Below are 27,279 nucleotides of genomic sequence, written 5' to 3'. Positions count from 1 at the left end.
TGTATGTTTCTAATAAATGGCCAGTTGTGGTCTGTTAATTGAAGCTCCTGCATCCTATTGCCATTTTCACATGAATATTTCATTGTTATTCATTTCCACATTGGCATTTCCCCACCCAGCCGTCTCCGGGGTTTACAGAGGATGTTCTGAAAAAAAGGGAGAATATCCAGTGAGTGGCAGCTCTCAGTGTTGTTGCAATGTTGAGACAATGTTGTTGCCAGAACAAAATGCCCAGACTGCTTTAAGTTGATAGGAAGGCAACAGTAACTCAGATAACCATGCATTACAAAGTATGCAGAACAGCATCTCTGAATGGAGAGCACATTGAACCTTGTAGCAGATGGGCTACAGAAGACCACATCAGGTGACACTTCTTTCCGCTAAGAAGAAGAAGAAACTGAAGCTACAATTTGCACAAGTTCACCAAAATTGGATAATAGAAGAGTGGAAAAACATAATAACAGCAATAATAAAAACATTGCCTATTCTAATGTCTTCTGCAACATTTACATGGTAGGGTGAGAATTTTGAAAAATGAAAGCATGGATCCATCCTGCCTTGTATCAACAGTTCAGGGTGATGGATTGTTTAAAGGTCACAGCCTGCATGAGTATTGTTGCTGACATGTCAGTGTCCTTTGTGACCACAGTGTCCCCATGTCCTAATGGCTGCATTGTTGCTGATCTATGAAGTAAATATGAGCCAAATATCACAAAACCAGAGGAACGTAGTATTAGCAATGTGAGACTAAAAGGTTTAGTTAATATGATTCTGGATCTTTAAGCCCCAAATTGTAACTATTATGCTTTTGAGCACTGACTACTGTCATATGTACACAACTATTCAGGAAAACCCTGCATAAAGTATTTAATTAATAATAATACATTTTAAAACAGGGGAACTGGAAGTCTGTTCAGAGGCCAGACTCTGATCTTTAAGAGCAAAGTTAAACCAGCAGGGGGAGTTGAGTTAGAGTTGCTTGCAGTCACATGGTTTAGCACCGTGTATTCATCAGGCTTTGTCTACACCATGTAGGCCTGCCTGTATTTTTTTCCTAATGTATCAAGTCCAAGCATGCAGCTCCTTCAAAACATAATTCTAAAGCCCATGCATACTCCCTGTGGAAGAATTTTAAAAAAAAAAAGAAGAAAAAAAAAGTATGATTTTAAATATATCCTGATTGAAAAACATGAAAACCTACTGAAATAAGATACAAACTCCAAAACCTTTCAAAGTCACCATTTATTAGAACAGATGTACTCTATATGTAGTGTTTTGTCACAGTGAGATACTGTAGAAGAGAAGACGCACTCCTGCAGGCTGCTGTCTGCCTGCAGTTGTTTTTTCCTTTCTTCCTGCTCTTTGAAGGCTGGAGAAATCATCCAGAAATGTTGTCATTTATGTGGGATCTTATTTACTCTTAAAATCACTGGTCTGCATCGCCAGCAGTCAGCAGGAGGTTCATTAAAACTGGGCAATAAGATAATAAATACGTTTGATATACGACACTATAAAGTGCAATATAACATCCCCGCTGAAGCTATACAAGTGGCATTTCAAACATAGCTCACGCATGATTTTTGTTGCGCACAGCAGAATACATCACCATAAAATAAAATAAAAAATACTGCCTTTCTGGAGCATTTCTATTTAATGGCCAGTCAAAAAAACATCAGGAAAAAATGTACACACGGTATGTATGGAAAATCTAAAAGCAAAGCATTCAGTTTTCAGGAGTAATGCAGACACTTGTAAATAGTTGTGTATTATGTGTGGGGTACAACTCCAGTTATGAGGGCAACATTTTCTCAATGAGAGATTCACAACCCTCAAAAACAAACCTGTAACTGGAATCTGTTTACATCTGGGTAAAGGTGGCTTTTTTTTGTTACATTCTGGCATTTCTGCCAGCTTAAGATGTTCTTTCAACATCAACAGTGTTTAGTTTCTAGTAAACTTGAGGAAAAAGAAAAACAAAAAAGAGAAAATCAAATTATAGAGATCAGTGACAAATATTATACAAATACTGCCCCTCTTTATCAAAGCAACAGTTACCAAATCCTTTGCCAAAACACACCAAGCCTTGGTCACATCCCCAGGTCCATGGCCCTGTGTAACAGAGAGAAATCAGGGATTGCCTCCACTATAAAGTACAGCCTCTTCCCAGTGGGTAAACAGCACCCTCTGGTGAGCTAACCCTATAATAGTAGTCCAGTTTCAGCTCTTTTTCTACACAGGCATACGTTGTGTAACGCATGAGAAAAAGAAGGGGTCACTGCATGTCATTAGTTTTTCCCCACACGGATGTTGGGGTTAAGAAGAGGATCTAAATTTGGGTCTGAGCCAGCCGACGCGCGTCCAAGTTTAGCCATGATGATTATCAACGTAAAGAATCCCAGAACTCCGACCAGCAGAAGCATGAAGACGCGCTGTTTCCAGGAAAGAGAGCTCCGCTTTCCACCAGTGCGGTTCCTGGAAAGATCACAAGAACATTCCCATATTATTTTCTGTCACAGCAAATAAAGAAGTCTCTGTCCCAAAATGCTGTCATATAATACTAACTTGAGTATTTGAGCAAACCAACTTAACGCTGGTCGCCGCCGATACTTGTCGTCATCAAAGTCGATCTGTGTCACAGAGCTGTGACCACCGTCCCGTGTGTCATAGACCTTTCTCGGTGATGACGCTGGAGGAAAGAAAAGGATCACGTCTCATCAAGAAAGGAAAACTGCTTTCATATTATATTTTGAGCTACTGAGTTCAATAAGGTTCTGGGCTCAAACCGATTAGCCAGCTAAGATCTTTTTATGTGGAATGTGCAGGTTCTCTCCAGGTACACTGGTGATTCTAAACCGGCTGTAGGTGGGAATGCGAGTGTGAATAGTTGGCTGTCTCTCTACTTTAGCGCTGCCATGGACTAGTGACCTGTTCAAGGTGTACCTGCTCATTTCACCCTGACAACCGACACAGGCTTCAGCTCCCCCCATGCAACCCTGAATTGGACAGCTGGAAGAAAATGGATGGATAGAGTTTTGACAGGAGAAATTTATGACACGTCCTCCAGCTGCTATCATGGCTGTCCCTGAGGACGCAGCACAGAGACGAATGGGGGAGAAATAACGGACAGGCATCTTGGCCCAATTTTGTAAATTTCAATTTCTTGGCCCAATTTAGGCATCAAGGTTGACGCACTGCTCCACAGCATCGTGGACTGTCACCACTAGAATCTTAATCATTGTCTGTACAAAGACATTTTAGGACAGCACTTGGGGAAACTTGGGGTTGAAGAGGTTGGGTATGGAAGTCAGATGGTGGTAAAAGGACTTATGTTTCATATCCTGAATGCATTTTGGCATTTATGAGAATGCTTATGAAAAGTTTAGCTTTGTTTGGCAAAAAAGGGTGGAAGGTCTAAGCAGAGAGTGGGAGCAGATTGGGAGGGCTTTCTGAGCACTGTACCTGTGTGTATTGTGATAGCGTCACCGGCGGTGCCAGTAGTAAAGTTGATCATAGAGTGCTCCTGCATGTTTGGATCCCCATTCTTATGAGGACCTCCAATGTCTCCCTGTTGTGGAGGTGAGATGTAATTAGATGGTGCGCTGCTGGTGTAAGAATGGCTGGGGTACATGTTGCTTTGTTCTTGTGCTGTAGAAACACACACACAAAAAAAAAGAGAGAGACAGCTGATCTGATCTGATGTTTGCTACTTTTATTACAAATGAAAACACTTCAAATAGAACGGAGAAGGAAACGGAGTAAGGCTTACAATCAAATGTTGACCAGTCTGCATAATCTGTGACATCATTAGATGCAGTCTCATCAAGGACCTGGACAGGCTCCTCAATCTGAGATAGTCAAACATCACTCGCTTCATTATCTCAGAGCATCACACGTGTAAACTTGATATTTAAATACAACCAGAAAATGCTAAGAATGGCTGTGTATGCTTTTTTACTTTATTGGTTTTCAGGATACAACGACGAAAGGGAGATTACACAACAACGACTTACCAGTGGCAGCCCCAAACCAGCTCTAGCCCAGTTAACAGATGACAACTGTTCCTTCAGCACATCAGCAACTGGGCTGGCCATGTTGGTAGGGGGGAAAACTGGACCCTGGCAGGTGGGACACTGGTATCCTGCTGGGGCCGTATGGAGGGGCAGTCGAGATGCCAGGTTATTAAGACATGCCCAGTGAAACACATCTGTGAGGGAAAAATAAAGTTTCACTTTGCAGAGATAGGATCAGAATCGTATTTATTTAAGCTATGAGCACAATTTATTTATTTTTTTTAAATATTCCATTAATCTTTGCTGTTCTGCTTACAATGAACTGCTGGAAAAGAAGGAAAAGAAACTTGAATCTCACCATAGCAGATTAGTCTGACAGTGTCCTGTGCAGCGAGCGGATTATTGCACAGAGTACAGTTGGGGTTGTAATCACTGTCCTGAAGCCATTGCAAATATGATTGCACAATACACTGAAGGAGAAAATGTTAAAAACAAAAAAGGTTACTGTGATGCTACAAGTTTTGCACAAATATGCGTGACACCATGCGTTCACCCACTAACCTTGTTGTGATTGGAGACAAGGCAATGCTCGCACACGTTCACACGGTGTTCGAAGCAGAATAAATTGGTCACTTTTCTCTTTGGACACTTGCAGAGACCCATGGCCACCTGCAATCTGCTGAGGACAAACAAGTAGTTTGTGTTGGACTCCAAAAAAAAGCATGAGCTCAGACTGAGGATCACAATTGTCATTTTGTAACTTCAAGGCTATACTCCATTTTACTATGAGCAGAAGCTACAAACATGAAGCATGCCTGTAAAACATGAGACTTTTAAAGGCTCACATTTAATCTAGTTATCCTGAGGTCAGCTGCACTTTAAATACAGCTTAGAGACAAAAAATGACAGAACTTTATTTGTTGATGTTTTCCTGACAGGAAATGTTTGACAAAATTCCTGACATTGAGTGTAGAAATCCTCCTGAATAAAAAAAAAAGTAATAAGTCGGGTTTTAACTTATGTTGTGCTCAAGAAAATAAACCTATTCAACATCTGGCATGAAAAATATGTAATGGTTTTAATACAAATTTAATTTATAAAGAGCTAGCTTTGTCTGCTCTCTCAGTCAAAGAGAAACATATATATTTGGTTTGAACCAAATATATTCCCCAAAGAATCTTTGTTTCCTCCTGGGATCAGGAGTTCCAAAGAACAGATCTTATGTTGATATGTTACAGTACTTCATACATAGTTCCATACAGAGTTACAAACGATGTTAGTATTGCAGGGGCTGAAGTAAACTTGACTTCAGCTTTTCTGAATTTAGAATTCTATTAAATATAAGTGACGTTTGCTGAGTGTTTTGCCCTAGCTAGGTGATAGTAAGTACAAAGGTTGAAGCATGGGTGGTCTTCATAACTACTTCGCTGATGTCATCCTGCTGTCATATCACAGTCAGCAAATGAACTGTCCCAAACAAACCTAACACTCTTTGGATATTATAACGCAGTTTAAAGGTTGGGGTTCTTCTGTCAACGTGCCACAATTTATATATGAGCAATATACCACTCAAACACGGCAACAGATGCTACTCATTGTATTTACTGTCAGTACTTTTCATTTCTTTATCTGTAATAGTTGCACGCAGTGTTTGGACGTGGGAACTTCCCATAAGTAATTCGGAAACCCAGCTGCTCAGCATCTACGTCTTTTTAGATATCAACTAACACGTCTTGACAGCTGTAACACCCGGCCACAGCTTAATTCTAACATTTAACTGAGCTAACAGCGGCTAGCTGCTAGCTCAACTGGAAGTTACCGGGTAAAGCAGCGTTAGCGAGCTAAACTAGCTAGCTGTTTGAGTTGACGAAGTTCAAATATAGACAATAATTACTGACGTTACCTATCAGACAGACATTAATCGAGTCGCTTTCGCTTTAGGTGATGTGGTACGCCTGTCATTTAAGCTTCCTTGCTGAATTCACATGGAAGGCGGCTCCAGAGGTTGTCATCAGTAAAACTGTTTCCTTCCTCCTTCTGTTTATGTGCCACGTCTCTTCCGCTTCTCTTTCTTCTTCGTGTGTTTTTGTAAACAAACCGATTGGCGTATACTGCCATCTGCTGCGTCGAAGCGCACAGGACTACCCTGTTAGAATGATTTGTAAAAAGCTGAATGTTGTCATATCGGTAATTAAATGTACTAAAGTGATAAGTATAAACCTTAGCATGAGCCATGCTTTGTTTTGTAAATCTGTTTCTAATCACAACCCTCTTTGGCGCTTATGCCAAACAGACATAAGTTACAGACCCTGGGCCAAATGTTGGCACTAGCCGACATGTTTTTTTCCTACTTCAAAAATTACTCATGATACAGAATACTTGGAGTATGGCATCTGAGATGTAGATTAAAAGCAGCGTTTTTCATGAAACGATAACACCATTATACCCCCCACCCAACCACCCACCCACCCACACACACACACACACACACACACACACACACACACACACACACACACACACACACACCTCCCTTTTGTTTCTCTTTCCCCTTTTCTCCTAGTCTGCTCTCCAGGGGCTTGTGTCTGACTGATGAAATAAATTTGTCTTCCCTTTCTATTTTCATAATACTGACTGTACAATTAAACTAATTATATAATTCAATCAATCGATAGATATCGATAGATAGATAGATAGATAGATAGATAGATAGATAGACAGATAGATAGATAGATAGATTTCCTGCATTTTCTATCAATTAGAAATCAGCTATAACGCCAGATAAAGACATTAACCTTTCATCATCAAACCAGGCTGCACAATATAGATTATCGCCCTATGTTTGTGCATGCATTTTTTGAATAGCTGATTAATGATTGTCTGTGCTCATTTACTCTTGTAGATCCCAGCGGTTTGAGCTTCAGTTTGGTTTAGTAATATATCATGAATGCAAATGGGAGTAAAGAAATACAGCAATAACAAACGTGCGTAGAATACTTGATCATTTCAGATGGACATCAGTTGCGAACAAAAAAAACAATAAAAGAAAAGAAAAATCAGAGCTTCTGCTTTAAAAAGTAAAGCGACTTCACATCTTCCACATTGGCCACCATGACGGATCTCAATCCTGCCCTGACAAGCAGCTTTTAAATGCATGGTAATGACATCCCTGCGGGCATGATGCTGCCTGCTCATGCATAATAATGACTTTTTGTCTTTACAGATGCATGTATGCTTGCGTGTGTAAATGGGCATGGATGTATTTGAGAATGAGGATACAAATTGTTTCCTTCACAGTTCACTGCACATGTGAATTGCCTGCAGAGGGAAGCGTTGAGAGTAAAATGAGAAAATGAAAAGTCAAAAATAAAACTCCCCCAAAACAAACACAATGTAAAAAATGTCAAGGAAAGAGACTGGCATGTGCTGTATAAGGCTCAAGCCGCTATTCCTCATAGAATTGAAATGTCTTTTTTCTTTAAATTCTCACTTACAACTTAAGTTCTTCTAATTAATTTTAGTGAAATTGCATCAACAAGGAGATTAAAAAAGTGGAGCAGTTCACTCTCATCCACACACTTGTGTGTCTGGGTGGTTTTCTGAAGCAGCATTATTAAACAACTTTGGATACATGTGGGACTGTATCACCACGAGTGGCAAGCTGCATAATTCCTTCAAAATAAAAATATGAAAATGAGATTTAATGACTTTGTGCAAATGAGTATGGACTTGTAGTGCCCTTGCTGACAACCAGGGACGAGTATAAATCACTGACAGGGGGTATGAGGGCATGTGGAAAGGGCATTTGAAAAGATTGGAGCTATCAGATGGAAGGGAAATCTAAAGACAAATGACAGAGGCACTGGAGGACAAATCACCCCTGGAGCTGATGCAGCTCGGTCTGAAACAGCGAAAGAGCGTTTAGTTGGGCGAGGCTGGGGGACATTGATTGATCGAGTCTGGCAGTTATTGATCAGTTATCAGCCCTATCTTTGAGGGAAAGTGTTAAGACTCAGGCATAGCTTCTTTGATTTATCTGTGTCACTGTGAAGTTTTTGTGTTATTTTAAATATTTCTACATTTACATTACTAAAGAAATACTAATTAAGAAATCCAAACACCATTTAAATGAACAAATAGCTTTGTTTCAGCAGCGTGCATGGCAGGTTCAGGTCTGTAACATGGAAGAGAAGATTTAATCATCAGAGCTCGAGATTTGTCACAGTTTCTTGGACCCTAGACAACAATTTTCTGTACACCAAATTATGACTGAACTATAAATCTAACCTTAATTGTAAGTCTTGCAGCTGCACTGTGGAATAGAAACAAATCCACATATTAAAAATAAACTCTGTGTGTTCCTGCAGATAACACAGAGTTTTTTTTAGATTGTGAATAACACACTGTGTGGCCGATTGCACAGTGGTGCAGTGGTTAGCACTGTCACCTCACAGCAAAAAGGTCTTGGCTTCAAATCCACTGGTGGGCTGGAGCCTCTCTGTGTAGAGTTTTCATGTTTATCCCGAGCCTGCATGGCTCCGACTTCCTCCCACTGCTCAAAGACTTGCATGTTAGGTTAATTGCAGGTTCTGCACCGTCTGTAGGTGTGAGCGTGAATGGTTGTCTGTCTCTGTGTATTAGCCCCATAAATCTTGATCTTTCCAGGATGTACCCCACCTCTTGCCCTATCCTCCTGAGACCCAAGCCAATTTTTGTTTGTTGTTTGCAATGTTAATTTCTCTTCATTCAGTTGTATTTGATAAGTATAAAAACCAAGAATAAGTTTTAAAAAGTAATTTAAAAAATAAAAATGAACCAAAAGTAAAGACACTATGAGTATAAAACACTTTATTGAGCAGAATCAAGTACAGTTCTGTGCAAAAGTTTTGAGCCACCCCTCATTTCTTTATATTTTGCAAAGAAATGGAAAAATATGCAGCTATTTATTAAAGCATGTGAAAAGCACATATGGAAATGTAATATATATGATAAAAGCAGAATTTGTACAATTCTAATGAACTTGAAAGTCAATATTTAATATGACCACTCTTCAACACAGTCTGAACTCTCTTAGGCAGCTTTCTTGTCATTTCTTTAAGTAGGCTTCAGGATGATTATTGAGCATGCATCAGGATACGAGGCTTCAGGAATACTTTTCCAGGCTTCTTGAGGGGAATTCAAAGCTCTTCTTTGGATGTTGGCTGCCTTTTGTTCTGTTCTCTGTCAGTATGATCCCACGCTGCTTCAGTAAAATTAAGGTCAGACCTCTGGGGAAGTCAGTCCATGACTAATAGTGTTCCAAAGTGTGTTTTTCTATTAAGGTATGTGTTTGGGTTCATTGTCATGCTGGAAAATTAGCCATTCAGGCTTTGCAAACAGACACTTTTCAGATGGCATTGCATGGTGGATCAAAATAAAATGGCACTTTCCTACATTCATAATTCCATCAATTTGTTAAGATTCCCAGTTCCACTGGTTGAACTGCAGCCACAAACCAAGACAGTCTCCAACACGTTTTACAGATGACTGTACACACTCACTGCTGTACATCCAGTCTTCCTGTACAGTCCAGTTCTTGTGTAATTTGGCTACTTAAACTTCTTGACAGACACCTTTCCACTGGGACCATTTCTGTCGAGGCCCACATGCACCTTCCAGGTCTTTGCTTGATCTTTGTCATTTTGTTTCTTATGTGCATGACTTTCAGATACTGTTGATCTGCTGTAGATTAGTTATTTAGACCTGGCTCTCCCACTTTTGTCCTCAGATTTTGTTAAGGACACATTACACAACACGCTGAGATGTGCTAACTGCTGTACCTGTAGAACTATTGCTAAAGGCCACTATAAAACATTACAAGAATGTCTGAAGGAAAAAAAAACTATAAAGAAATGAAAGGTGACTCAACACAATGCTGTAATCTTATGTAAAACCTTTTCCATTAGGAAACAATTTCCCACATGCTCTGTTTATGAAAGACATGCAAATGAAATCCTTCCAGTGATGTGAAGTTGGACATTCAGGATATTTAAAGGTAAATGTTTGTACATGTGAATATATGAATATGTTGTATAATAGATGATATAAACCACTGCAAACTACCATCCATTTGAAAACATAGATTTAAGCTTGTGAATAAAAAGAATGCAAACATTATTGGCTGAGCAAATTTAACTTTACTGAATTGAATTCAATTTTGTGTCAATGCGCCGTTGTTTTTGTTCCTCTTGAAGCATTCCAGCAAATCCAAAATAAAAACAATCCTGTTTACCCCATTTCTGAGTTTGAGCTATATGCTTGCATTTCCCAATGCGATGTATCTGTTTGCATGTGCTTGTATTTTCTCTGTGTGCGCGTGATTAGTGAAAATGACGCAAAATCGAATCCATGGTCACATAATCACATCATCTAATTCAGAACATAATTGCACTCTGGATACTGTTACTTTATCAGGACGGCAGCTCAGAAGCAAATCCATCAGGCTTTGCTCTGAATGAAATTGGACTGACTGATTGATTTATGTATGTCAAGTGAAGGGCAAAGAGATGGACACAAAGAAACCGCAGAGTGTGAGGGAGTGGGTCGGGGGAGGGGAGTCGCAGATATATGGATGAAGCACGGGCCCCTGATGAGGGAAGGAGAGGATTGAACCTGACAGAGACAAATGGAGTGTGAGAGACAAAGAAATTTAGACATATGCCTGCTGACCTTAAACCTTTTTTTTCCCCCAAACTAATCAATAAAGGGAAATGCATGTGTTTGAATGTGTGTGTGCTGTTTGGAGGGAGGGGATGGAGGTTCTGTCTGTGCTCTTCTCAATAAAGCAGCAGAGCGACAGTGACATTACTTCAACCCTGCCTGACTCTTCCCCGGCCCTTTAACCTTTGCACATGCCTCTATTTAATTTTGGACCCGGTAATCTTATAAAAGACGGAGAGGTCCCAAGCACTTAGACTGTTCTCATCACTGAGCTGAGTGAGGAAAGTAGGAAATGTAGAACATCACTGCTGCAAAAATGACTCAGGCCAGGCGTGTAATGCATATACTAAGACTGCACAAATCCTTCCCATGTGTTTAATGCAGTTTAGCAAATAGAGCACTTTATTGAGCAAAATCATTGCAAAGAACAAATAAAAATGGACGGTTTAATATTGTGTGATTCTTTCTTTTTCTTTGCCTGGCTGCTCGACATTCTCTCCCACTCACTCACAGTGAAGAAAACACACAGAGGCTGACAGAGAAAAGACATTTTCCAAGGAGTAATCTTTTTTGACAGATGCCTGCTGCATTCTCTATACTGCTCTGAGCAGCAGCAAATTCCTCAGAGTTCCATGTATCAGCTAAAAAAGCAATGTTTTTCACCAAGGAATCTCTCATCAGCACTATTATTACCCCCACCATCACCAGCAGTGTTTAGGAGAAAAAAAAACCTAATCTTCAACCAATTAAAGGAACACCAGCACTACGCAAATCCAGAGTGCAACATTGGCATATTGCACCACATTATGCAGATCTCTTTAAATAGCAGATAAAAGCAGAGACGTTGGCTCTGCAGGTAAATACAGAGAAACTCTGTGAAATCAAGATAAGACACAAGGAAAGCAGCCTGGATCTGACAAAGTAAAGGCTGATGTTTGGCTTCAGCCGTGAAGACAGAGAGCGTGTAAAGATTAAGTGCCCTGGCTGAAGGGGAGTGGAGGTGTGCAGAGGACCAAGGTACCCTCCCCATCCCGGCTCTCAGCTGTTATTGGTTCTCTGAATAGCCTGTAATCACCATTAAAGTCTCAAAGGGCTCAGCTTTATGAGACAGTAAATTAAATTGACACTCCTCGGTGGGAGATCCTGGTGAGCATGCGATAAAGCTTGAGGCACTTGTGATGGACAAGAAATGCTAGAGACCTTGAGCAGGATGTCACAAAATGTCACAAAGACCTGATTATGGCATGATGATAAATTGGCAGCTCATCACCACACCGATGTCTGTGACACATCAAGCGACTTACCTGGCAAGAATTGACAGTAAGGTACTTGATTTCTAGTATTTTCACACTGGAGTTATACAAGTTGAGGCCCACAAAGAACACAGGGTGTACAGAAGCTTAGAAAAACAGACCAGAGTTCCTACGCCAGGCCAGATGACTTACATATCATATCTCTGTATCCAGCTGTTGACGACTGAAGTTGAAAAGAGTATCTTATGTTGCTAGAACTCTGGTTAAGAAGTCCATCACTTCTTCCAAAGATTTTTTTGCACCATAAAATGTAGTGAATATATCTTTGAAGAACGCCATTAAAAGTTGGCTTTGAAATCCTTTGTTCAGCCATTTTTTCCTTTTCCACTGAGACAGACAGATGGCCGTCCTTTTTACTGAGACAGAATTACTCAGTGATGTCTGATTATACTGTTGCCTAAGGGCTGTGCTGCCTCATTCTCTGGAAACTTGTGTGCTTGACCTGCTATTAGCATCCTCTGCTCACCACTGGGCTGAATGTTTGAACCCAGTCTATCAAATCCTGCACCACAAATGTTGTTTATTCTTGGAGAAGAAGCAGAGTGTTGTTGTTACACTTATCATATTTTGAGATAGGAGGAGAATGCGGGATTTTGATTCATGTTATGACCTAGCATCAACCTCCAGACCTGAAAAATGAAGCCAACACAGAAGTGCCAAAAACATACTGTGGAGGAAATGAATGAAGGAATTCATTATCTGATCCTCTGCTGAAGAGTTTTCTCTCTCTTAAAAAGAAATGAATAGTCTCTAATGTTTTATTGTAGTTTTGTTCTAATAGGGAGACACAGAATATCAACCAAAACGTTTGAAAAACTCAATACATAAAATTTATGAATTGATTTGCATTTCATTGAGTGAAGTAAGTATTTGATCCCCAGGCTGGAGATGTTTTATATGTTGGTTTGCACACGTCTCAGGACAGATTTTGGTCCACTCCTCTTTACAGAAACTCTCTAAATCCAGCACATTTCTTAGCTGCTGCTTGAAGCTTCACAGATTTTCTATAAGACTGAGGTCTGAAGACTGGCTACCACTTCATGACCTTAATGTGCTTCTTCTTTAGCCACTTCTTTGTGGTCTTGGCTGTATATTTGGTGTCATTGTTATACTGGAAGACCCATCAACAACCGATCTTCAGTGTTCTGGCTGAAGGAAAGGGCTTCAAGTACAGTACATCCAAGATTTCACAGTACCATGTCCGTCCTTTGGCACCTCAATGCGGTGAAGTCATCCTGTACCCTTGGCAGAAAAACAGTCCCAAAGCATAATGTTTCCACCTCTGTGCTAGACTGTGGGGATGATGCTCTTTGGGTCATACTCACAAAGAGCTCGATTTTGATTTCATCTGGCCACAGCACTTTCTCCCAAACCTACTCTGAATCATTTAGATGTTCACTGGCAAACGTAAGACAGGCCTGTGCATCTGCCTGGTTGAGCAGAGTGCTGCATGATTTTAATACATCATGTTACCAGTGTCTGTCTGTGAGCCGATGAGGGATCTGTGACTTACTGTAATCAATATCAAATTGCACTTAACCGTTCAATATGAAAGCACAGTTAACAATCACCAGCCACACCTTCTGTTGATGAGAAAAATAAAGACTAATGGATACGAGTCAAACCTGAGAAGAGAGAGTTTTTCTTTTTTTCTTTTTTTTTTTGCACAGCTGGTGTCAGTGATTTAATGAGTATAATGGATATGTTCATTCAGAGCAAAATTAGGTGAATCATTAAAGTGATGTGTCAGTATCTTCGAGGTGCTTGATCAGAATGGCTTTGTTGACAATATCAGAGCACCACTCAAGTCTCAAATAATTAAAACTGAACACTCCCCTGGATGTGTCATGGATTGATAATAACTCATGATAAAAAAGGTAAGTAGTCACTGTCAATTTGTCACAACTGTTTCTCTGACTCATGGCCAAAAGATAAAACTGACAGACGGACCTTCCTAATTGTTGGTAAGGCCGTCTACAGAACCAGATAAAGCTTTTCAGCTCCTGAGGCTATTATACTTTCTTCTTACCGCAGCAGAGAAACACCCACTGCCAAAATGTTTCAGCCCACACTACACTCTTTGTTACGGCTGTATCTTTAAATATAAATGTGACAGCCAAACATGAATTATATCTCAGTGTATGAAAATGTATGTAGCAAGAAAGAAAGTAGATATTTACACGTGGTTGTATAATGATGACTTTGATGGTTAAAGGGAACAGAATGGTGTCAAGAGCTGGGCTGACATGGAAATGTCCATCACACTGAAAGCAACTGGGAGGCTGTACTGTAGAAACTGACATTTGATTTAGCAAAAGAGTTACTTCCTGTTTGTGTGACACTATGTGTTGCATCAAAATAACATTTGCCTTTTATTTGAGCTATAAAAGTGTTAAGGGATGAGCTGAATGTCATAAGTCAAGAAAAATAACTATTGATAGCTACTGAGCAAACTGCATCACATGGCCTTTGAGTTCAAATACTAAGGTACTTAGAAGACACCACGACACATCAACTTTATTACAATAGTAGATTATTAATACCAGTTTCAGCCAAGGTACAAGTCACTCATTCAGTATGACAGATGTGCCTCTATGGCCTTCAGTAAAAGCCACGAGGTAACTGCATCTTGATCTCTCTTTCTCCCTTTTCAGCTTCAGAATATCTCATATCCCAGTCCTGGTCTGGGATCAGACCGGGGATTTTAGAGAAACCATCTGCTCTTTAGGGGCGTACAATTGGAGTCCAGCAATTCCCATAAAGCTGGGATGCTGTGTGAAATTTGAATAGAAACAGAATTCAAATCTCTTAAACCAATTTTTAAATTCACCTTAGAACATAGAAAGCATATCAAAAGTTTAAAATAAGACATTTCCCTATTTCATGAAAATAAACTTCAGAGTGACTTTTTTGAACTCACTTTTGTAGAAGTCACTTGGATGCGCAATGAAACGTTTCTCCCACTGAAAACGCTACATCCAGTTGAACAGAATCAACTTTTTTGGGGTCAGTGATACGACTGGGTATAAAAAGAGCATCCCAGAAGTAAAGATAGGCAGGGGTTCATCAAACTGCAAAAAAATGTGTCTACAAATTGTGGAAGAGATTCAGAATAATGTTCCTCAATGTAAAACTGTGAAATTTGATATCTCATCATCTACAGTGCATAATATGATCAAAAGATTCAAAGAATATGGAGAAATCTACATTCACAAGTGACAGAGCCAAAGATCAATAATGGACACCTGTAATCTTCAGGCCTCCGGTGGTACTGCTTTAAAAACAGGAATGATTCTGTCACTGAAATCACTGCATCCCTGTCTGTGAATACAGCTCGCAGTGCCATCCACAAATGAAGGTTAAAGCTCTGTGATGCAAAGAAAAAGCCATATGTGTATGTGATCCAGAAAGGCTGTTGTCTTCCCTGGGCCAAAGCTCGTTTAAAATGGATTGTGGCACAGTGGAAAACTGTTCTGTAGCCATACGGCTCTGGACTAAAGAAGAGAGGGACCATCTGGCTTGTTATCAGCATTCAGCTGAAAACCCAGCATCTTTGATGGTATGGGGGTGCATCAGTGCCTGTGGTACTGGCAGCTGGAAAGGCACCATCAGTGTTTAAAGATACATGAAGGTGTGAAAGGTGTATACAGGTTTCCAAGCAATATATACTCTCATTCAGATTAGGCCTTTTTCAGACAAGTGCTTGCATATTTCAGCAGGACAATGTGAAATCACATACTGCACCTATTACAACAGCACGGCTTAGACTAAGTAGAAGAGTCTGGGGCTGGAATAATGGGCAGAGGTTGGCATGTCTGCAGTCACAACCTTTTCACCAACCGAAAAGTTTTATCACATCATGAAATGAAAAATATGGCATAAGAAGACCCCAGACTGTTGAGCAGCTAGAGTCCTATATCAGACAGGAATGGCACAACATTCCTCTCCGAAATGTCCAGAAGCTGCTCTCCTGAGTTTCCAGACATTTACAGATTGTTGTTGAAAAAGAGAATATTACGTGGTTCCATCACAGGTTTCTTTGATATATATTGATCAAATAGAAAATGTGCTTCTTAAAGTTGTCATCTAATAAATAAAAAATAATTTAAATTATAAAATTGAAAAATAGTTTGTTTTTAATTACATTTTACACAATGTCCTTTTTGTGGAATTTTGTCTGTGCTTACATCCCTGGCATTCATTGGTCATTAATGAAGCAGATTTTAAGTCACATGTCTTAATGAGATTAGCAGAGAAATTAATTATTCTATAGAAGCCAACAAGCAATGTGAAGAAATCACGTAAAACAATGTGAAAGAAATTAGAGATGAAAAAACAATAAATGACTGAACATATAGAAGAGGAAAGCAGCTATCTTTTAACAAGACTAATGCTATACTGTGATGATGGTGGTGGTGAGTCTGAAAGGTCAAAAATTCACTGCTTGTTAGCATCAGTTCAGCTACATTGCAACTTTAAGAAAATTTCACTTTCCCAGCTGTCATTAAGATTAAACAGTGACGTGACCACAATTACCAGTTTGTGGTCACCAGCCAGGAACCTTTGGGCTAAATCCTAACAGCATGCTAACATGCATAAGTACAGTGCTAGCATGCTGATGTATAGCATAACTCAATACAAGCCCTTACTTACAACCTTAGTTTAGCATGTTAGAACAGAAAGAACCACTGAGGATTCTGTAATATTTTAGGTTTTAATTAAACCGACGTATTGGACAGACTGACATTTGGACCTGATGATCCTGAAAGGGACATTGCTAAAGCAGAGTATTGCTGCTAACATGCTACAGATTACTGAAAACTAATAGATGCTAAAATGGCCATCAAACAAGCTAAAACAATGAAAGTGTCATTTACTCACCTTGAATTTCATCAACAATGACCTTTGACTGCTGAGTTTTAAGTGTCATTTTTGAAATAATCGTCATTTTGGGGGGAACAAAGCTCATCCTGTAAAGGAATCGAATAAATTCTATTCTATAGTTAATCTATAGTTAATCACACAATAGCATCCTTGCTACAAAAAAACAAAACAAGCAAAACCCCAGTTTCCTAGAAATATTGAAAAAATATAAAGATTTTCTTCATTAGTGCACTTAAAACAAAATCCAGTGCACTGGCTCACACACTGAGGCAAATATAGTCTGACTGCCTGTCTGCACCTGCCCACATCAGGTCCAGTCCCTATTAAGCAGGATGTTTTTCATAAAGAAAGGCCAAAAACTTAATCTCTCCAAGTTGCACAAATTCTTCAGTATGCACATATACGTTTTTGTAATTGTATTAGTTTTATTAAGTGGCTGCTATAGAATGTATTTACCATCGACCTCAATATAGAACAACTGTGTCAGTGATATCCTCCTGTTCTAATTGTGAAACAGCCACGCTAAATTGGTTGGCAAAATGTAATTTTATTCCATTCTGGAGCAGCACCTCAGTAATTTGAGCCACATCACAGTGATTACTACCACTCCAGAATAAATAGCTCACTTCAAACAGATGTTATGCTAGCTACAGTAGATTTGCTCAGCAGCAAATTTGTCTTTGATAATGCTCCGCTTAAATCCACTCCTGAAGTAAATCTCTCACACCTACGCACAGACATTATGTCTCCATTTATCTCCCACATTAGCTAATTAAAAAGAATGCAAGCTTAATAGTAGCAAGGCAAGGAAATAATGCAGAACGTTTGAGCATCTTGAGCGACTGCCTCTGAAACCTTGAAACAGATGAGAACAACATGAGTGAGTTAATGTAATATTGCTGTAAGATCATCGTGCAGTAATAAAGCATCTAAAGCATTATTACCTAAATAAATTAAAGTCACAGGGTAACTGCAAAAAAGAGCATGCTGTAAGATGTTTAAAACAACAACAAAAACCTTCTTTTTTTGTGCTTTTTTACATAACTTTGGATAAGTATGCAGCTTCAATGATGAACCAGCATTAGAGCTCAGCTGAAGTCAAGACAGGTTCAAGAAGATATAGAGCAATTCCTATAAAGCACTGACATCCTCTTCATTCCACACTCATACCAGTAAGCCCTAGCTAACAAGCTCAGCCACGTCCCTCTGGGACACGGATTATGTCTGGCTCCCAATCTGCAGTTGTCTGTTTGTTTGCTGACACCAAGGCTGCTGGAGCACCATCAGTGTCAAGAGGGAATTGGCAATCCAGGAGTTAGTACTGTAGGGTTTCCTGCGACATTCTTGTCAATGGTCCTTCCTTCTGGGCCATCAAAATTAGGTCCCTGCTGATGCATGTAGTACTACATGTTCCATCTTCCTTTGCTGCTCTTATGTAAAATTTCTACACCAGCTCACAGGGTGAGAGCTGTTTATTATATTGAGTTCTGCTGAGATTTGTAGCTGACAGTGGACATTGTCAAATGTCTTTAACACCACTTCCTTGTCAGTCAACTCTGTCCGTTGCTCCAATTGATAGTCACTTAAATCACTTGCCTCTAAGATGAGGAAAGTTTAATCTACGCACTTCAAATCTCTGTTATTTTGGCTGTCAAACCGTCATACCGCTGAATTTTGTTGACAGTTTGTGATTTCTGGCTGCCACATCGGTGTTAGTGTTAGATTATATTTTGTGAATACGGGCAAAGAAGACAAAGACTGGATATGGGTGTCATCTTTAGTGCAGAGTTGTAGCTACAGCACCGCACTGAAGTCTAGAACTTTTTTTTTTAATAAGAAAAAGAAGACAAAATTAGAAAAGTTTAGGAAAAAGTTTCACCTGCAGAGTCATCAGTACAATTTGTGTCTGCACTGTTCGAATCAACAAGGCCATGCCTCGGGATTTTAGGAGCTTAGACAAGGCGTTCCTTCCAAAATCCCGCAGTATTATATAATGCCTATCTACGATGATCAGACTGATCAACTCTTAACTCTTGAAGTCTTGTGAAAACATTATTAAAGCGTCTGCATTAGAAACCAAGCAAGCCCATCTGCTTTGAGACTCTTCAACAGCTCCCAGCGCCAACATTTCCACTATCTCCACTATTCCCTTGCCATATCCCCCTTTGGCTTCATTTTCAATATTGTATTTCTCATATTTCATTCCCCTCACATTTTTTTGCAAGAACACAATGAGATTTACAGAGACTGGTCTTAAATCGTCTAGAAGTGAGCCAAGAAATAGGTTACGGCCCAACCTTCAGGTCACTGTTATTTGAATTGTGATCCGGCTGACCATGACAATAGGATACTCTTTCATTTCCAGAAGCACAAAAGCTGTTCAAAAGAAGGTTGCACAGTCCGAGATCAGCAGTATAGACATCTGTACTGTTGGCAGTAAAGCCTTTCTGGGTGATATAAGGTGAAGTGATGGCTCTCCTTTAAAGCCTGCAAAGGTTAAGGTATTTCTAAAACAGCTTAATGTGTTAGAGCTCCAGTTTGCTCAGTAGGCCTCCTCTTTCTCTCTCTTGCATTCTTTTATATGCAAGTTTCCAAATCAATCCTTACCCTTAGAATTACCCCTGCTTGAGTTTCTGTGACGCATTGCATTGCATTCCTAGCTTTAAAACTGCATTCTTTTTAATAGCCAGCAGGGGGAAACTGCTCTACTTGCAAGTAGAAGTCCAGCTGTACTGAAGTCTTTCCTCTCCTAATGAGTTTAATGAGCTGGTCTCAGTTGCTAATTCAAGTGGTAGCTAATGGGCCATGGATATCATTGGCTATCTTGTGATTTACAAGGAGCTGCAAAAAGATGCATGGTTTAGAAAAACATGACGATGACAGCTAAAATGCTCGACATAAGTCTTTAAAACAAGACTGCTCTAGTAGCAGCCAATGTAGCTTCAGTCTGTGAGCCTTGGTGGACGTATGGTAAGGCTCACTTATTTCCAAACCCAACTGACATTGAAAACTTGATAGAGTTTCCCTTTAAAACCAGGCTTGCTTTGTGTTCCAAATGCATTTAGCTGTTTTTGATTAATAAAACATGTAAGCTTTACTTTAATTATACCTGTCCAAAGGGAAAAGACAACTGGAGAAGTAAAGTTCAAAAGTGTCATTCAGAATCTAAGAGATGCAGTATGAATAAAACGTATATGTTTAAGCATTAATGATATTTTATTAGGTTGACTCACAGCAACAGCATGTCAAGGAGAGGTGAATCCAATCAACTTCTGTTATTCTGCTTGGAGGATACTGCTCTTCACAATGCTTTGCAACAGCTGTCACTCTGTTCATCTGTGGAAACACTCATTAAATCTCTCGCAGACCCTCTGCACTCCCATGGGCATAAACATTAACAAATAGCAGCATACTGCAGTTCTGTGGCAGTCAAATGTGTGTCAGCAAGAAACTGAAGCAGTATAGAAGAAGGCAAAGAAAGCAAATCCCCAAACTGCGACAGCAGAGTAACAAAAGGAGGGTGTCTTCTTTTGGAATATCTGCATATGTCAGGTTCGTGGGGTGTTGTTAGTCCACCAAAGACATTAGAGATAAGCCTTCTTTTGAGAGTCAAACTCCACATGACTGCGGGTATACAAAGGCTGCTAATAGCTTCTCCATTTATACTCAATCGGTGGAGACTGGTTACCTGCAAACGAGGTAAATGTGCACTGTTTTTTCATGGTCTGCAGCTTGAAACAATAGAACTAGCAAACACTGTGCTTTCTGTCATTCACACAAGCACAGAGTGGATGTGGGGATTGTTTTAACGGAAGATTGACACTGTATGTTTTTTTCTCCCTCCCCTAACTCTGGCTTTTCCCAGTACTACTGTAGGGTCTTTGCCTTACAATAAAAGCACCCTGGGGCAACTGCTTTTGTGATATGGCGCTATGTAAAAAAAAGTTGCATTTAATTAGCGATTTGCTTTAAGAACAACTTATCCCTCCTGAGGTTTTGCTGTCCAGTGGTGTATTTTCTCAAGTTTCTGCAGAGATGTGAAAGTGAACAAAGTGTGCTAGTACACCACGGCACCACTGCCTCGTGCTGTAAGGGCACAGGTTCTTGTGATCCTGGGTATTGTTGAATATGCTTTCAACCAAAGGCTCCTTTTCACCCCAGTGTTGCTCTTTAAAGTCGTTATCTTTTAATCATTAATTGACTGACTTAGTAATTTGTATTGCAAATGCAACATCTTTGTTATTCTCGACTAAATTAGCAAGAGGCTGGATCAGGCAGATGAAATCCAGAGGTAAGTGAAGGACATCCAGCTGATGCTCAAAGTCCTTCAACTGGACTAAAATGTCAGCCCAGCAGAGACTGATTACTCTGTTTCATCTGAAGTGTTTTGATGAAGTTGTTAATTTAGAGTTGAGCACATTCGGTGTTGTGGCGTTCCAGGCTGCATGCAAACATAAAGTCACTGCGGGCAGCAGCTTGTTGATTCCTCTCTGCTCCATTTTATCTCTGCTTTTCTTTTCTCCGAGTGTCTCAAACTCAGGTAGTAGCTGATTATCCCAGGAGTACTCGGCGCCCTCATCCAATGCAAGAAAAATGTAGGTCTAATTCGTGCATAAAAGCCAGCTTGCTCAAATAGAATTTTATTCCCCACCAATGGCTCCCCTGGCATAAGGTAAATGATAGGTTGCAGTAATAACAAGATTATAAAACTTTTATTGATCCCCTCTGAAGATGAATTTATAAAGAAAAGTCCACATATTTTTCAGGTTCACATGATTTTTTTTTTTTCATTTTTTCTTTACGCAAAGTAATGGCACCATTACTTTTTATTATTTCATCAGAAAAAATATTTATGTGACTGTGGCCATGTTTTGTTTTGTTTTGTTTTATTTATACAAATGATGAGGAAGTATGCATCTTAAATAGACCCACATATAAAATAGCAATTACACTATATCAACATTCCCCGAAACAAAATTTAGCCAGGCCAGTAAGATGTTATTTGTTTAAAGCCGGTGATTCTGGGTGCAAAATAATAATTACATTCCACTGACATATTGTCTGACAACAGTGTAAAACTCTGCCAGACACAATAGTCAAGGAAGCACAATTGGTGTCCCCTTTGAGAGCAACACAGTGGTAAACAACTGATGGACAATATTAAATCCAAGGGTAGAAGCTAATATGCCAAACAGATTTATGCATGGGTGATCCTCACTGTGCCAGAGCCATCAATCCTGCGTCTTCGTCAGCGCATGGAGATGTTTCTTTACCCTCCGTCTCCCCGTGCCTGTCGTTACATTTTTCCCTGTTCCCTGCTAAGTGCTAATACATTTACATTTTTAGTGCTGCTCAGTAATAAACGAGGTGGATCGAGTGGAGGCCTTTTAACGTTGCTAAAACAAACATCAATGAACTCCCATCGCCAAGGAGTCACCCTGCTGCCAGCCCAACCTGTCCATCCACCCACCCACACAGCTTGGCCGCCGCCCCACAGTGTAGGTCAACAGTGTTGCGGTTTAAACTCTCAGTTGCGCTCACAGTTCTTGCCCTCAAATTTTGAAGTTCACTCGCAAGAGTCTGCCTCCCCAAAGAGACTCCACATTAGTATTTTGTTCAGTCTGGGTGCTTTGAAAAAAACAAACCAAAAGCTGTCTTAACTTTAAGAATGTGGAGAAACATTTTACAACCAAAAGCCACCGACTGAAGTCACAGGTGACGCACACAGGCGACGCACACAGGCACAACATCGGAAAAGAAGGACTGAGGTTGATCATTACTGTCTCAGCAGGCTGACATGCTTAGTCTTTGGGCGGAGTCTAATTTTTAAAAATGACATAATGTTAAGAATAGTCACAATCAAGAATTCACTCTGCTGGTTTTAACAGAACATGAACCAGGAGACAGCCATCGGTATATTTTCTGCACTTGTTTAGAAGAAACAAAGCCACAGTCTTCATCAGAAGCTGGGATTCATCAATAATGAAAAACACGGGGGCGAAAAGAAAAAAAAGCTGTTTTAGCAGAGACAAAAACCATCACATTGGGAACAAAATAAATAAATAAAGAGAGCTGTGCAGGATTTCATTACTAAACAAACCACTGATAAAAAATAGCAAAGCATTTTTCAAACACAGCCCAGTCGGTACCAAAGGAAATTATCTACACACTCGTGCTGCATTTTATCCGGTGCAGCACTACAATACTGATCTCAGGTGAATGACCTCAAGAGCTATAACCAAGGCTGACCAGCCCTTATAAGATCTTCACCCTGCCAACTACTTAATAAGGTAATAACAAGCCTATTTTAAGACAAGTGGTTATTGGGTTGTTTGAAATCGAACAATTCACAGCTTTACAAAGCCCTTTCCTTGGATAGCTGGTAGGGCACATCAATATAGTTGAGGCATTTGGAACAATGAGTTGATAAGACTACATACTGTGTATGACCGGTGAGCAGGAAATGAGTACCAAAAATGTCTGTTTCTCACCGGTCCTTGAGCTGACTGGTGTGGCTCCTGTGTGTGAAAGAGGAACTCTACCTGCTAAGTTTGCTAAGTTTGACCTTTCCACAGAGGATACATTCTTTGCTTACATGTCACAGGGAAAGAGCAGAAAAGGAAACATACACAGGCCATTACTAAGATGGTGAAGAAAACACTCAGCTGTGCATTTACACCTGGAGCATTGGCTGCTGCTTCCTGCAGTGAACTGTTCCTGCACAGTTTCAGTTCCAGTTCATCACATATACTACTCTCAGTTGAGCAAACAGCAGGTCATTTGGAATGGGAGACCAGAAGAAGAAGGCACAGAGGGGTGCTTCAGTGTCCATGCGAAGGGATATTGTGCATCTATACAGTTTACCAATAACACTGTGAAGAGAATCAGGTACAGTACATCATGTGTAACAGTAGTCTATATCTGGGATTCCTCCTTCTCTATAGCCACGGTTGGAGCCATGTCCTGCATTAGAAACATTGTTGGTACCTTTATACAAGCCAGTGCCATTGGAGGGGAATATGGTATGAATGATGTAATCCTCTCGTAAGGGTTTTGGCTGCATTGGCTGGCAAGCAGCCATTGGCGTCATCTGGAACCCTGGGCCACGGATTTCTAGGATGGTATTGTCCTTTTTTGTGCCAGACTCGATGTAATCATCATAGGTTTTACTTTTTCTGGAGCTGCTGCGAGTATAGTGGTCACGGGTGCACAAATGTCCAGTCCTATGTCCATACCAACAAAAGACACCAAAAATAAGAGCCAAAGATACAATGGCAGTAGCCCCACCAATGATCCCTGCCAGGGGTAGCGTTGTCATCTGCCGTGAGTCTTGACCTTCCTCCTCCTCCATTGGGCTGATGTCTGACGTTTCAGCTTTTGCACAAACCAGAGCTTCATCGGAGTCAACATCTCCAGGAATCATCCCTTTGCTTTCTGAACTGGCAGGTAGGGGCACCATGCAGATGATGTAGTTAGAACGTGGTTGCAACGAGGTAAGCAGATACTCTCGATGGTCACCCCGGACGAGGGTCTCTGTGATTGATCCCATGGTGTTCCCAGTTCCAAGTCGAAGCCAGCTTAACCTAAAGGAAGAGCTGGGCTGTGCCACACTCCAGGTGACCCGGATGCTATTGTGTGACAGAGGCTTCACGTTCAGGGCCAGGCTCTTCCCGACACCACTGCTGCTAAGAGTGTAGTCTAGCCCGGAGTCAGGAAACCCCAAACCTGGACGCTTTGAACGAAGGGTGAAGAGAGAACCCTGTGGAGGAGTGTTGGTGGTCGAGCTCTCAGCTCCACCTATGCCCCCTTTTTCTCTGGACCCTGATCTGACTACCTCACATTCTTCCATCTCACTTGTCAGGTCTGTCAAAGACATGTCTCTCGCCCTGTCAGGTCCATGGCAAGTTAGACCTCTGACAGTGATGGAGTTACCACGGGCACGCAGCCAGTCATACAGCCAGCGCAGGTTGCAGCCACAGTGCCAAGGATTTCCTCGCACCAGCAGCTGACTCAGGTTGTCTAGATCTTTGAACAGTCCTTTTGGCAGTGTGGTCAGGTTATTTCCTGACAGATCCAGCCTCTGCAGCCTACGCATGCCATCCAGTGAACCACGTGGCATATGAGTCAAGGCATTATCCTGTAAAGACAGTCTCTGCAGATGGGCACTGGGTAGGTTGACAGGTGGGGTCTGGAGGGAGTTGCGGACTAGAGATAACTCGGTCAAGTTGGAAAGGCGAGAGAATGTGTCATCAGCAATGCGCTGGTTTGCCAAAAGGTTCCCATCCAGGACAAGACATCTAAGTGAGTTCAGGCCTCGGAAGGCATGGGTTGGGATAGTTGAGATCCGGTTGTCATCTAGACGGAGTTCTTCCAGAGAAGCAGGCAGGCCTGAGGGGATACTGGACAAGTGGTTGCGTGAAAGGAAAAGCAAGCGCAGCCGCGGGTTATCAGCAAAGGCTTGGTCCTCAATAGAGACAGTAGAAATTGAGTTGTCATCCAAGTGGAGCTTCTCTAACAACGGCATCCTAGCCAGTGCGGTACGAGGAATAGTGCGGATGTTGTTGTCCTGCAAATGGAGTTCACGCACAGATGGTGGCAAGTGCATGGGAAATTCATCCAGTTCATTATCGTAGAGGTAGACCACACGGACAGCAAGATGGTGCTCCAAGGATATGGGCAAGCCTGGGTTGTTTATGTGGTTGTTTTGAAGGTACAGGACGGACGCAGAAGGAGGCAGCGATGGAATGGAGTTCAGACCACGATCATTACAGTAAATAAAGTCCTCATCGCACCTGCATACAGACGGGCATGTCATATCTGTGTCTCCAAGGTACCCTTGTATCGTGGCTGCAGCAAACTGAAGCATGCTGGTATGTAGTGTCAACCAAATGAACAGCATGAAGAGCCAAGCCCTTAGTTTGGCTGCACACACAGGTGCCATTATGGTGAACATAAGCACTGTCTCTCTTTCCCAAGGGTGTGGTTAATCCTCAAATCACTGCAGGGAGCTGGAATCCTGTGACCTCCATCCTGCAAGACAAAGAGAAATTAACTGTTAGCACAAATGAACTGGTAGATTGTTCTGGTAAAATTTTAATGAGCTCAGAAATATTAAAAAGCTTCATGCTGTACTTCAATCGTCTAATGTCTAAACATTAATAGAATCTCGGAATATGCTACAATTATTGTGTCTAAACTGAGACATCTTGCACTCAGTAACAACACTTAGGGTTTTTTTTTCAACAATTAACAATCATATCATCAGGGGGGATGTGCACACATGGATGGATCTGTGAGGATTCCCAACAGAGCCTCTCACAACATTCTGCCATGGAGCCAAAGCCAACAAGATTTACAAAAAAAAAAACGACAACTGCACAGCCAACAATCATTTTGTTGAATTAGCAACAATAATCAAAGATTACAGACAGTTATAAAACTACACTTTTGTGTGCGCTGTTTTGAAAGTTCAATGGAGAGTAAATACTTTGTCTCAGGAAAAGCAACAACAGAAGTGACAAATTCAAGCTTAAACCTTGAATTAAACCTTGAGTGTAAATATGAAATCTTGAGACTCCTCTCAAGAGCTGTTGAGAGGCTCCATACTCCAACTCCATTAGGAGTTGCTAGCAGATGGCTGTATTAGCTAGACTGATCTGGAGATACTTTTCATTATCTAGAAGGAAGGGCATGTTTTAGTCTTGAGCTAACGTCATGAAGAAGTCAGGATGGCACTAGGAACTGTATAAAAACTTCTCTGAAAATCATGTCTGCTTAATTGAGTTATGTATCATAGGTGGAATGGAAAGATATACTCTGTAGCTGGATGCAGATGATGTGACAGCTAATTAACTATTTGCAGTCACCATAACTGTGCAATGGGAAGCTGTACTCAGACCTTGACTGGCATCCCAGTTTTTGTTGTTGTTGTTTTTTTTTTTGGGGGGGGGGGGGGGGGGGGTGTTTTTTGTTTTTACTGACACACCACAACAGTCAAGCACAGTATTGACGATGGAGATTTGGAAACCGCTAAATTGCAACACCATCAGTGACAACTTGGGCCAATCACAGTCTTCAATAACCAGAGCCATTAGTCAGAACGTTAAGGCCCACGCAGCAGCATATAGCCAGGCTGTAGTATTGATTTCCTCACAAATCCGAGGTGATCTGCCAGAGCCAGTCGGCTTTCATACAGAGCGTAGGTTAGACGGCACCATAATGAACCAAAACAAATGACACATTTGCTGCAAGCTGAATTTGTTAAACATGTATTTGCAAAGATAACTTTATGCATGCATGTTTCTTACAAAAACAGTGAAAATTGTAAGGACAAACTTCGTTGACATTTCACTCATTTTCAAGTGTAATGAACC

General features: G+C 40.8%; 2 protein-coding genes across 4 annotated transcripts in view; both read right to left on the bottom strand.

Moving 5' to 3' along the window:
- Positions 1-1,610: 1,610 nt before the first annotated feature.
- On the bottom strand, positions 1,611-6,087 carry zfpl1 (zinc finger protein-like 1). Of its 2 annotated transcripts, none has more exons than XM_086309552.1 (8): positions 5,914-6,087; positions 4,572-4,689; positions 4,369-4,480; positions 4,011-4,204; positions 3,767-3,845; positions 3,460-3,645; positions 2,563-2,686; positions 1,611-2,472 (listed from the first exon to the last, which is right to left on the bottom strand). In XM_086309552.1, exons 2-8 carry the CDS (start codon positions 4,671-4,673, stop codon positions 2,286-2,288), a joined length of 984 nt encoding a protein of 327 aa, XP_086165678.1. In that variant the 5' UTR covers positions 4,674-4,689; positions 5,914-6,087; the 3' UTR covers positions 1,611-2,285. The 2 variants fall into 2 exon arrangements, with proteins under 2 accessions (XP_086165678.1, XP_086165677.1); XM_086309551.1 differs by having other exon boundaries at positions 4,572-4,686.
- A 12,773-nt stretch (positions 6,088-18,860) lies between these two features.
- flrt1a (fibronectin leucine rich transmembrane protein 1a) overlaps positions 18,861-27,279 on the bottom strand; it is a 45,882-nt gene continuing 37,463 nt past the window's right edge. For both annotated transcript variants that reach the window (XM_086309550.1, XM_086309549.1), the window contains exon 3: positions 18,861-25,936. In XM_086309550.1, coding sequence (XP_086165676.1) covers positions 23,805-25,859 — 2,055 coding nt within the window. In that variant the 5' untranslated portion in view covers positions 25,860-25,936 and the 3' untranslated portion in view covers positions 18,861-23,804. The remainder of the gene's footprint in view (positions 25,937-27,279) is intronic.

Source organism: Aulonocara sp. 'chitande type north' Nkhata Bay, linkage group LG10 (genome assembly GCF_057382095.1).
Source record: "Aulonocara sp. 'chitande type north' Nkhata Bay isolate Kocher_YH1m ecotype deep benthic linkage group LG10, A_spYH_male_GT1.1, whole genome shotgun sequence".
Taxonomy (NCBI): Eukaryota; Metazoa; Chordata; class Actinopteri; order Cichliformes; family Cichlidae; genus Aulonocara; species Aulonocara sp. 'chitande type north' Nkhata Bay.
Note: the sequence above shows the minus strand (reverse complement) of the source record. Positions and strands in the feature narration are given on the sequence as shown.